The sequence below is a fragment of the Callospermophilus lateralis genome, unplaced genomic scaffold (assembly GCF_048772815.1).
Source record: "Callospermophilus lateralis isolate mCalLat2 unplaced genomic scaffold, mCalLat2.hap1 Scaffold_182, whole genome shotgun sequence".
NCBI classification, from domain to species: Eukaryota; Metazoa; Chordata; class Mammalia; order Rodentia; family Sciuridae; genus Callospermophilus; species Callospermophilus lateralis.
In genome coordinates this window covers 949,980-963,513 of record NW_027512854.1, presented here as the reverse complement: position 1 = coordinate 963,513, position 13,534 = coordinate 949,980, and the positions used below count along the sequence as shown (strand labels likewise).

General features: G+C 33.6%; 1 protein-coding gene across 1 annotated transcript in view; it reads left to right on the top strand.

Annotated features, from left to right (window-relative positions):
• The window catches only part of LOC143388799 (A-kinase anchor protein 9-like), a 51,098-nt gene that overhangs the window by 30,237 nt on the left and 7,327 nt on the right, over positions 1–13,534 (top strand). Inside the window, 3 exon segments of the mRNA XM_077108172.1 lie at positions 1,719–1,929; positions 3,624–3,688; positions 3,690–3,799. Coding sequence (XP_076964287.1) covers positions 1,719–1,929; positions 3,624–3,688; positions 3,690–3,799 — 386 coding nt within the window.

Here is a 13,534-nt window from a genome sequence, read left to right as displayed (position 1 = left end):
GTGGTACTGGACATTAAACCCCCGTTACCTACATAAAATAATACCAGAGAATGAGAAAATAAATTTGTAAAATTAATATCATTTGTGTAAGTCCATAAAAAAACAAAATATACAGTGCATTGAGAATGCAAAATGTATTGTAATGAGAAGTGATAATGTAAGAATTGGACTGGATTTGTACCAAACTATGATTATTGTTGCCTGTGAGAAAGGAGTGATGAGAACATAGAAGTTTATGGGGAGTACAGGGAATGAAAAAAATAGAGAAAATGTTATAGTACTTGTTAATTTGGGTTTTGAGTTTATTGCTTGCATTTTTCCATATTTAAAATAGTATTTTAAATCCAGGCATGGTGGTGCATGCCTGTAATTCCAGCTATTTGGGAGGCTAAGGCAGAGGAGGGTTCTAAGACCAACCTTGGCAACTTGTTGAGACCTTGCCTCAAAGAGGGCTGGGGTTGGGATTGTGGGTCAGTGGCAGAGCGTTTGTCTCACATATGTGAAGCACTGGGTTCAATCCTCAGTACCACATAAAAATGAAAATATTGAAAAAAAGGGGCTGGAAATGTAGCTCACAGGTAGAGAGCACCCCTGGGTTCAATTCCCAGTGCCATGAAAATAAAATATTATTCGAAAATAAAAAGAAAGATAAGGAAGAGCCAAAGCAACATGAGAGAAATTGGTATGAAAATTTGTTCTCCTGGTCTCCTTGGCTAACTACTCTTACACAGCTGTAGCCGATCCATTGCTGTTAGTCCTCTTAGGGTTTTTAATTGGACCCTGCATCTTTAACTGTTTATTTAATAAGATATATAAAACAAAAAATACATTCTGTAAAACTGATGGTCCTCCATACTCACTACAGTAGCTGTAAACCAATGATGATTAATTAATGATTTGATTAGTTCTATAAAACCAGTGGGGAAAGTTATAGGCCAGGCTATATAAGCAATGACCAAACAGACTTCATTTTACCCTGAGACTCCATATTACGTAAGAAGAGCTTCTCCCATAGGAAAGTCCCATCACTGTACCACATTACTAATTGCCTAGCATAGCCTACTTCCAATACAGAATAGCAATTCTTACACAATGTAAAATTGTTCTCTTTGGTTCCCACTTTCCTTGGGCAGTGTACCTTTCTGGGGAATAACTGATTAGATGTTAGTGGCCATTCTTTAATTTGTATTCAACTAGGGTCACTTTGATCCATTTCTCTTTTGATTATGATTATGAAAAAATCCCAGGAGAAATGAATGAGATGAAAATTTGATTAAGACATTGCATTGTTTCGCTAATGGCTTTATTCAGCTTCTACTACTTCTTGCTTGCTTGCTTGCTGGTTGCCAAGTGAATCTGGATGTGGTTTTCACCTTTAAATATCCTAAAATGTTGAGGCTCTAGGCTGTTTCCTGCAGAGACAACTTGTTCCTGTAGGGAGCATTCCCGGACAGTCAGAATAAAGACTCTCCAATATGGACAAATCATAAGCTATACCAAATATCAGAATTTGCTCTAAAATTGAGGTAATGATACTACTCTCCTTGAAAAAAGAAGTATCTAAGTATAATTGAATGAAGAATGAAGAAAAAATGTCATTGGTTCTCTTATGAAGTTTTAAACTATAATTTATTTCTCCTCTTGTTTTAGTATATGCAAAAAGCAAATTATTTTATAGTAAATTATTTTAAATTTTTCTAATTTATATTCACTTTCAGTATGATTTAAGGCTACAGATGGAAGCTCAGTGCATATGCCTTTCACTGGTTTATTCAGCTCACGTGGATCAGGTTTGTGAATATATGGAAAATGAAAAAGATAAAGCTCTTTGCAATCTTAAAGAGGAGCTTATTTCTACTCAAGAGGAAAAGATCAAGGAACTTCAGAAAATATACCAGTTAGAACTACAGAATGTAAAAACACAAACAGGTAAATAGTTTCTGACTTATAATTACCATGAAGCATCACTTAGAGTCCACCATTTCATAATTCTGTCCTTAGAACTCACAGGGGAAGGTGACTTGTGTATCTAAGCCCTAGTCTTATTTGTTCATATAATCATTGGATATTCATTCAAGTGCTAGAGAAAACTAAAATTACCGAGGCATTTTTCCATAGGGAATTATAATCCATTGGGAAAGCATATATAAAATACACTGAAATTTTCTGAAATGTAAAGAATGGAGGGAGAAAAAAAGAGTTTTGTCTTTCCTGGGGAGATGAGTAGGATGAGGGTATGGATAGGAGTAACTGGGTTGGAAATTTGGGGAAGGCTATGGAGTCTTAAGCATTGAGCTCTATCTAAGATTGCATCCATTTGGGAGAACTGGGAGTTCAAGTTGTGTTAGCTAGATAAAACTGGAGAGATTGGAAGGAGCTTGATCAGGAAAGGTTTTATGTACTCTGATGAAACATGTTTATGTTTTATGCTATTGGTGATAAGACCTACAGCAGGATTTTAAATAGTGGGAGCAATAATAAGATTTTTATTTTAAGTTGATACCATTAGGATCAGTTGGAAGGGATGAAATTATTGATGGGAAGACCAGCCAGATTGAATTGAGTATGATAGAAAGTTAAATTCAACACTTAGAGTTAGGTTCTAGTTTGTCGTTAATGTTAGCAGAAATTAAGAATGATACCCAAGTTTCTAGCTTAAGAAACTAGAGTATGGTTCTAGTCATAGAAAGGAACCAATTTGTGAAAAAAAATAATAATTCAGTTTTAAATATATTGAGTTAAGAATAGAATACTTATTGACTTTGAAAAAATATATAGGAGTTAGTTGAAAATAGAAGTCTGAAACCTGGGAGAAAAATTTAATTATGAGGTAAAGATTTATAATCAGCATGAATGTCAAGGACAAGAATGAGTTATCAGGGGAAACTAGAGAGTGAGTTAAAAGACCAAGATGGCATAATAGGAAGTAACAATGTTAAGGGATCATACAATGAACCATAAACAATTAGTCACAGTTAATGTTTTTCTTTCATGATTATTTGGCCAGTTAACTAGACTTCTTGTGTTCAAGGTATCTCTAGGCCTTCACTTTTGCTTTTAGGAATGGAGTTTTATTATTGGAATTGCTTTGGTGAACAGAATAGAATTTCAAGCATATCAGATAATACCATGCTTTTTCACTTCAGGGGTTCTTTGAATATAGTAATATTTTAAGATTGTATTTTTTTTTAATTGATATCTTCTTGAGGTAGTCTGTCCACTATTTCCCAAATTGCATGTTAACTAATGGCTCATTTAATTGGCAAAAAAGTTAGTTTAGTGATTAATTATCAGCATTTTTAAGAAATAAAAATAAAAGAGGAAAGTAAAAGGTGTTAACTACTCTCCTGTGGTCCCTTTTCAAAACTTCTTTTGTTTCATGTTTCTGAATTGTTTTAGAGATATAAAATTGTTGAATTTAGAAATACTATACCATAAGGATAGGAGAAATGATCTTGAATCACACTGTTTTCTTGTTTTCATCAGTCAGAATGAGTCAAATTAAAACCTGAGTTTCACTCAAAACATTTTTCAAAGAATAAATATTTTTATACATTGAAATAAAATGATTATTTCACTGAGAAGTTTGTATTGAAATGTGTATTGTCTTCTCTTCCTGTTATCTTCTCTGAAAGATACCAAAAAAATTAAACAACTTGAAGAACAAATTCAAGAATTAGAAAAACTTCATATGCTTTTTGCGCAAACAATTGAAAGAAACTGAAGAAAATCATACGGCAGAAATTTATTCTCTACAGGAGAAGCTTCAAGCCATTAGTGAGACCACGGTGGACCCAAGGTATCTATTTACTTAAAACTTCATTCAGCAGTATTTGTAGCTTAGTAACAATGATAGTATCATCTAGAATGATTATTTTAAGAATAAAATATAACTTTAACAAAGAGATAGGATGTAACATTTTTAAGAAATAAGAGCAGGAGATAATTTTGTATCTTTGAAATGTGTGAAATAAATGTTGGTATAAACCAAAGACATTTTATTATAGGAATTTTACTTATACTTTTATAAAGATGTTATTATTAATCTATTTTCTGAATTAAAATAGGTCAGGTAGTAGACATTTACTTGTTTATTCTATGCCTCGGCTTTGATATGTTGATGTGGTGAATACTTAAATAGTCTAAGTATGATCATTCCACTATGACTTGAATATATTCCATTTGATTGTCTAATGCTCAAATTCATCATGTCCCAAATAGAACCCTGATCTATGAGGAGAGAAGAAATGATCTTCAATTACCACTATGTATGTTTTCTTGGATCAGGATCTTCTAAAATTTGCTCCTTCTGTAGCCATCTTCATCCATCATGACTCCTTTCTGTCATAACTCTCTGCCATTCTATGAAAAAATCTTGGTTTTTTTTTTAACCTTCAAAGTACATCAAAACTGTGCCACTCCTTACCGCTCCACTGGTCCCTGCCATTGTTTTGTGTTTCACCTGGATTACTCAACTTCTGTTTACAGTCTATTCTCTATATAGTCAACAGAAGTGCCAGAACCTTTGCTTTTATAATTTCAGTTACATCATGTTACTCTAATCCTCTTCTGCTCTTTACAGTCTCACTAGTCCTGAGGACCATGACATCTTTGACTTTCATTTCCTACTGACTTTCTTATCACTTACTGTTCTCAAACCATATAATCCCATGGGGTTGGGGTTGGAGCTCAGCGGTAAAGCGCTTGCCTGGCTTGTGTGAGGTCCTGGGTTTGATTCTCAGCACCACATATAAATAAATAAAGTAAAGGTCCATTGACAACTAAAAACAATTTTAAAAGATTAAAAAAAAAACCTCATACATCCCCACTGTGATCCTCAAATATATCACATATCAGTACGCTTCTGCTTTAGGGATTCATTGGCTTTTTCTTCTACCTAGAATGATTATTCTCAAGGTATTTGTATGCCCACACCCTCATCTCCTTTGGATCTTTACATAGATGTCATGTTCTTACATAAATTAAAATCGTCCCCAAAGAGTCTGTGTCTTACTTTTCTACTTCATTTTTTCTTAAAATTATTTGTTTTATATGTACGCATACATTATAATCATTGTGTGTGTGCATGTATATGTGTATATAAATAATGTATGTATGTAATTTATGTATCCAAATATATATAAATTTAGAGGAAGTATTGTTCCATTTTGTTTGGTTTCAATTAAGGAATTTAAGCCTTTTTAAAAAACATTTTTATTAGTTGTTATTTTATTTATTTATTTATTTATTTATTTATTTACATGCAGTGCTAAGAATTGAACCCAGTGCCTCATACACACTAGGCAAGTACTTTACCACTGAGCCACAACCCCAGCCTAGGAATTTAAGCTTATCTTTGTCTATTTAAGTGACTGATGTATTCTAAATCCACGTGATTTCTAAATACTAATCTTACCTTATTGTTATAAGATTAGACATTTTAAGAAAACATTGTTACAAAGTAGTGAATGCTTATATAACGATACAGAATTCAGACATACATACCAAAAGATATGTGGGTAGATAAAATTAAAATTAAACTGATTGTAAGTTAAAATTAAACTAACTGTAAGTTAAGAACCTTCCCTTTCCTGTTGCCACACATCATTTCCAATATAAGCAATCATTGTTACTTTTGATATGTATTCTTTCAGACATTTTCCTATTTATATAGACATATATGTTAAAACAGGCTTTTAATGCAAGTGAGAATTTACAAGCTTTTTTAACTCAGTAATACATCTTAGATATATCTTTATATATATATATATACATACATACATACATGCACACACATGTATTTTTATTTATATATATATATATTTGTTTATATACATTTATGTATATATATATATATAATTTTTTTTGTATCAGGGATTGAATACAGGGGCTCTTTTCCACCAAGCCACATCCTCACCCCTCTTCTTTTTTTTCAGAACTACTGTTTTTATTTAAAATAACTCATGTTCAGATCTACCACATACCAGTTGGGTAATGTTAGACAAATCAAATTTAATGAACTATTATTTCTATATATATATAGTTTCAATAACTAATTATTTTTTTTTAGTTCTAACGATTTTTTTCTTCTAACTAGTTATCTAAGACAGTAGGATGCAGTTTGACATATCATACATAAATGAAGTATAACTTCTCATTCTTTCTTGTGCATGATGTAGAATATGTGATGTAATCATATATGTACCTGGGATAATAATATCTGATTCATTCTACTATCCTTTCTTCCCTCATAACCCTCCCCTCCCCTCATTGTGCTTTGTCTAATCCAAAATATGTTTATTCTTCCCTACCCCCCCAACCCATTGTGAATTAGTATCTGCATATCAGACAAAATATTCAGTCTTTGGTTCTTTGGGATTGGCTTATTTAGCTTAGCATGATATTCTCCAGGTCCATCCATTTGCCACCAAATGCCATAATTTCATTCTTCTTTAAGGCTGAGTAAAACTCCATTGGGAAGATATATATCACACTTTCTTTATCCATTCATCTGTTGAAGGACACCTGGGTTGGTTCCGTATTTTAGCTATTGTGAATTTAGCTGCTATAAACATGATGTGGCTGCATCACTGTATTATGCTGATTTAAAGCCCTTTGAGTATAAACCTAGGAGTGGGATAACTGGGTCAAATGGTGGTTCCATTCCACGTTTTCTTAGGAATCTCCATGCTGCTTTCTATAGTAGTCGCATCAATTTGCAGTCCCACCAGCAATGTATGAGTGTACCTTTACCCCCACATGCTTGCCAACATTTATTGTTGCATATTTTTTCTTTTTCTTTTTTTGTGGTGCTTAGTATTGAACTAGGGCCTTGGTCATGTGAGGCAAGCAGTCTACCAAGTGAGCTATGTCCCTAGGCCTGTTGCTCATATTCTTGATAGTTGCCATTCTAACTGGAGTGAGATAGAATCTCATTGGAGTTTTGATTTGCATTTCTCTAATTGCTAGAGATGTTGAATGTATTTTCACATATTTGTTGATCGATTGTATGTCTTCTGTGAAGTGTCTGTTCAGTTCCTTAGCCCATTTATTGATTGGTTTGTTTTTCTGGTGTTTTTATTGTTTTTTAATTTTTTTTTTAGTTGTTGATGAATCTTTATTTTTTAAATTTATTTATATGTGGTGCTGAGAATCAAACCCTATGTCCCTCACACATGCCATCAAGCACTCTACCACTGAGCCACAACCCCAGCCCCTGGTGTTAAGTTTCTTGAGTTTTTTATATATCCTGGGGATTAATGCTTTGAGGTGTATATGTGGTAAACGTTTTCTCCCATTCGGTAGGCACTCTTCATGTTATTGATTGTTTGATGTGAAGAACCATTTTAGTTTGAATCTTTTTATTGATTCTTGCTTATAGTTCTTGTGCTCTAGAAATCTTGTTAAGGAGGTCAGTTCCTAAGCTGAGATGGTAGATTTTGGACCTACTTTTTCTTCTGTTAAATGCATGGTCTCTGTTCTAGTGCCTAAATCCTTGGTCCACTTTGAATTGAGTTTTGTGCAAGATTAGAGATAGAGGTTTAATTTCATTTTGCTTCATGTGGATTTTCCGTTTTCCCAGCACCATTTGTTGAATAGGCTATCTTTTCTCCAGTGAGTATTTTTGTCACCTTTGTCTAGTATGAGATAACTGTATTTATATGGGTTTGTCTCTATGTCTTCTATTCTGTATCATTGGTCTATGTGTCTGTTTTGGTGCCAGTGTCTTCCCATTGTTTTTTGTTGTTGCTGTTATGGCTCTGTAGTATAATTTAATTTCTGGTATTATGATACCTCTTGCTTCACTTTTCTTCCTAAGGATTGCTTTGCCTATTCTGGGTCTCTTTTTTCCAAATGAATTTCATGATTGCTTTTTCTAGTTTTACAAAGAATGTCATTGGAATTTTAATAGGAATTGCATTAAATCTATATAATGCTTTTGGTAGTATGGCCATTTTGACAATGTTAATTTTGCCTATCCAAGAACATGGGAGATATTTCCATCTTCTAAGGTCTTCAATTTTTTTCTTTAGTTTTCTGTAGTTTTCACTGTAGAGGTCTTTCACCTCTTTTGTTAGATTGATTCCAAATATTCTATTTTATTTTTTGATGCTGTTGTGAATGGGGTAGTTTTCTTAATTTCTTTTTCAGTGGCTTTATCACTGATATATAGGAATGCATTTGATGTATGGTTGTTAATTTTATATCCTGCTACTTTGCTGAATTTCATTCATTAATTCTAGAAGTTTTCTGGTGGATTTTTTAGGTCTTCTAAATATAGAATCATATTGTCGGCAAATAGTAATAATTTGAGTTCTTTTTCTATTCGTATCCCTTTAATTTCTTTCTTCTGTCTACTTGCTCTGGCTAGTTTCCAGGATTATAACGAATAAAAGTGGTAAAAAAAAAGGGTATTCTTGTCTTACTACAGTTCATAGATGGAATGCCTTCAGTTTTTCTCCATTTAGAATGATTTTGGTCTTGGGTTTAGCATGTATAGCTTTTTCAGTGTTGAGATTTGTTTCTACTATCCCTAGTTTTTCTAGTGTTTTAAACATTAAAGGGTGCTTTATTTTGTCAAATGCTTTTTGTGCTCCAATTGAAATGATCATATGATTCTTCTTGAAGTCTATTGATGTGATGAATTACATTTATTTATTTCTGTATGTTGAACCAACCTTGAATCCCACTTGAATATGATGCACTATTGTTTTAGTCAGCTTTTTTATTTCTGTTACTAAAAGATCTGACCAGAACAATTTTAAGAGAGGAAAAGGACTCATGGTGTTATTTGAGGACTCATGGTGTTTAGACGTCTTAGTCCATAGAAGGCCAGCTCCATCCCTTGGGCTTTGAGGTAAGGCAGAACATCTGGAAGAAGAGTGTGACAGAGGAAAGGAGTTCACATAGTGATCAGGAAACAGACAGTGACTTCACTCTCCAGATACAAAATATATACCCCATATAGAGACTCCACTCTCCAGATAAAAAAATGTGTACTCCATAGCCATCCCCCAAATTCCCATCTCCTCCAGCCATACCCTGCCACTTCATTTAATTCCTATCGGGGATTAATTCACTGATTAGGTTAGTCATTTCTCTTCTGAATCTTCTTGCATTGTCTTATGTGAACTTTTGGGGGATACTTCACAACCAAACCATAACAACTATATTTTTAATGTTTTTATATGTGAGTTGCCAGAATTGTATACAGAAGTTTTGCATCTATGTTCATTAGGGATATTGGTCTGAAGTTATCTTTCCTTGATGTGTAATTTGTCTGATTTTGATATCAGGTGATACTAGCTTCATAGAATGAGTTTGGAAGAGTTCCCTCCTTTTCTGTTTCATGAAATAGTTTGAGGCTTATTGGTATTAATTCATCAAAGGTCTTGTAGTACTGGGTAAGAATCTGTTTCATCCTGGGCGTTACTTAAATGGTTGGCTTTTGATGACTTCTTCTATTTTATTGCTTGAAATTGATCTGTTTAAATTGTGTATGTCCTCCTAATTCCATTTGGGTAGCTCATTTGTCTCTAGAAATTTGTTGATGTCTTTAAATTTTTCATTTTTATTGGAGTATAAATTTTCAAAATAGCTTCTGATTCTCTACTGTATTTCAACAGTATCTGTTGTAATATTTTTTGTGATTATGAATTTTAGTGATTTGAGTTTTCTGTCTTCATTAGCACGATTGAGTTTATCAATTTTATTTATTTTTTCAAAGACACAACTTTTTGTTTTGTTAATTTTTTAATTGTTCCGATTATTTCAATTTCATTTATTTCAGCTCTGATTTTAATTATTCTGTCTTCTACTGCTTTTGGTGTTGATTTGTTTTTATTTTTCTAGGGCTTTGAGATCTTATGTTAGGTCATTTACTCATTGACTTTCCATTCTTTTAATGAATTTAGCTTAATAGTGTCCCAGAGATTTTGACAAGTTGTATCAGTTCTCATTTATCTCTGGTAAGTATTTTAAAAATTTCATCCCTGACTTCTTTTCATATCCATTGGTTAGTCAATAGCATATTATTTAGTTTCTAGGTGTTGGAGTTTTTATTTTTTATTGTATCAATGATTTCTAATTTCATTCCATTATGATCTGATAGAATGCAGGGTATAATCTCTTTTGTTATTTCATAATTGTTGCTTTGTGGCATATTTTAGAGAAGAGTCTGTGTGCTGCTGAGAAGAACATGTATTCGTTGATGGATATAATACTCTTTATATGTCTGTTAAGTATAAATTATTGACTATATTATTAAGTTCTATAGTTTTTTTTGTTTAGTTTTTGTTTGATGATCTATCCAGTAGTGCGAAAGGTTTGTTAAAGTCACTCAGTATTATTGTATTATGGTCTATTTAATTCTTGAAATTGAATTATGTTTGATATATGTAGATGCTCCATTGTTTGGGGCATAAATATTTAACGTATTATGTCTTGTTGATGTATAATTCCCTTAAGCAGTATGAAATGTCTTCTTTGTCCCTTCTGATTAACTTTTGGCTTGAAGTACACTTTATGTGACATGGGGATAGAAACCCCTGTTTGTTTACTCAGTCCATGTGAATGATATGTTTTTTCCCGTCCTTTCATTTTCACTCTGTGGATGTCTTTGCTTATGAGGTGAGTCTCTTGGAGACAACAGATTTTTGGGTTTTGTTTTTTTAATCCAATCTGCCAATCTATGTCTTTTGGGTTTATTAGTTTAGACCATTAACATTATTTTTGAGATATGATTTGTGTTCCCAGTCATTTTAGGTTATATCTACTTTTTACTTTGAATTAATTTCTCCTTTGATTGATTATTCCTTTTGTATGGCTCCTCCCTTTGTTGATTTTGACTTTTTTTTCCATCTTCATGGAATATTTTGTTGATAATGTTTTATAGCACAGATTTTCTAGTTATGAATTCTTTTAACTTTTCTTTATTATGGAAGGTTTTTATTTCATCTTTAAATCTGAAGTTTTATTTTGTTAGATATAAAATTCTTGGTTGGCATCCATCTTCTTCAGAACTAGGTATATATTATTCCAGGACCTCCTGGCTTTGAGGGTCTGAGTTGAAAAATCACGTGAGATCCTAATTAGTTTCCCTCTATATATAATCTGATATTTTTTCTCTCATAGCCTTTAAAATTCAATCCTTATTTTCTATATTTGACCTTTTTTTATGATGTGTCTTGATGTGAGTCTGTTGTGATCTTGTACATTTGAGGTCCTCTTGTATTTGATTTTCCATTTCATTCTTCAGATTTTGGAAATTTTTTCATATTATTTCATTGAAAAACTGGGCATTCCTTTGGTTTATATCTCTATGCCTTCACCTATTCTGATAAATCTTAATTTGGTCTTTTCTTGTTATTTCATCATTCTTGGAAGTTCTGTTCATGGTTTCTTACAATCTTCCCTGTGTAGTCAACTTTATTTTCAAAATTATATATTTTGTCTTCATTGCCTGAGGTTCTATCTTCCAAATGGTCTAGTCTATTGATAATAATTTCCATTGAATTTTTAATTGGTTTATTGATTGTTTTATTTTGAGGATTTCTGGGGTTGTTGTTGTTGTTGTTGTCATTTTCTGAGAATCTCTGCCTCTGCAATGATATTTCACCTCCTCAAATTTATCTCTGATTTTATTCCCTATATCATTCTTTATGTACCAGGTCAGTCTAATATGTACTTTCTAAATTCCTTTTCTACATTTCTTTTACTGTGTTGTCTATGGGTTTAATTATTGGATCATCTTGGTTTGTTTGGGCCACTTTGTTCCATTGTTTTCTCATGTTGTTCTTATGTCTGTCCTTCTAGCAGTGTGGATTTCAAGCAGTACAGTGTCTACCCTGTAGATTCATAGTGTCCCTGAAGATTTCTAGTACCTCGCCTTTAAAGAAGACACAAATAATAACTGCACCCAATACAAACAATATACAGCCTTAAACCAAATAGCTCCTATTAAGGCATCCACAGTTTTGTTCCATTAAACTGAAATGATGTGTTCAATTATTGTCTACAATATAAACAGTAAGTTTGCAAAAAAGTTTACAGTTTCCATTGGTGGACAAAGAGAGAACAAAAGTCATGTAGGGTGTGATGTTTATGAGGAAGGATCAGAAAAGATAGAAGTTAAAAAATTATAGGAAGAATGAAGGGAGGACTTAATAGAGGTTGGGTGTTAGCAAGAGAAAAGTGAGAAAGAGAATACAAGGAAACAGATAAATGAGAGGGGAATATATGTATATATATATATATAATTTTTTCAAAGAAAATAGTAAACAACAAAACTGTAATAATGTACTATTCAGATATCCCAGTCCTCAATAAAATGATCCATGAAAAATACTTGGTTTTAAAAATGGTAGACATGTGAGAGAAGAAAAAAAGGAATCTGGATGAAAAATTGAACACTTTTTTCCATTGCAGTTCAAGTTTCTCAGCTTCTCTTCTGAGCAGTTAGGTATGTTGTCTGGAATTTGATGCTAGCTCTACCCTCAGGGTAGTTAGGGTTGCTAGGGTGAGAGTGTTAGTCCTGGAAGCGGAACTACTAGAGCCAAGGTGTAGGCTTAGCTACGTTCCAATCTCTTCACTGTGTGCCTATTGGTCTGAAGATTTTAAGTCATCACACCTCCAAGGCTCAGCAATTGTCTGTCCACATTGGAAGACCATACCTCGGGAATCTCCTTTAGGTTCTACACATGTGATGTAGGAATCTGTTCTTAGCCCACTACTTTGCCTGCAGACCCCATGAACCCTGGTGGTCATTTGGTCTCCAAACTTGATCTCTTCCTTTGCCTGTCCTTTCAAATTCACAGTCAGGCACTTCTCTTCCAGCCAGTACTGCAAGCAGCTGATTGGATGGGGAGGGGAAAGCCAGGTGGGTTTCCTTGATCAGTATTCTCCTGTGTAAATGTCCCTCCATGCTTGATTTTCTCCTGGTCACTTTGGAACACTTTCTATCACACAGCATGGGTTTGCCTTGCACATTTTTGGGGCCAGACTTCGATCTGCCAATAATTGACTCACCTAGCTGCAGGCCCCCCCAGCCACTGCTTCACAAGGGTTCTTTCTGCTTTCCTCCATGCATGCCGCCAAGAAAGCTGGTGGCTTCCCTCCTGTACACAGATGCTGTGCAGCACAGCTTACTGGGTTTTTTTTGTTGTTGTTGTTGTTGTTGTTTGTTTGTTGTTTTCTGAGCAGTATCTCTGAGCTCTTAAGCCCTCCATACCGCAAAACACCTCTATTTTCCTAGGAATAGGGGTTCCTTTATTGCTTTACTACATTCACATAGGGATTATTCTGGTTTGTACTTCCAGCTATTTTACAGCTCTGGAGCTGGGGATCTTTCCCCCTTATTTTATTATACAAGATCTCTTGAGTCCATGATCTGTTTTGAGTATCCAGTATTAAATTCCAGTTAAGTCCTTCCTAGTTCTGGACCATTCACCCATCTTGTTGAATAAAGTGACCTTTTTGCTTTTCTTGGTTCACTCCACAGATCTGTCAGGGACGCAAATACTTTATTCAGCCATCT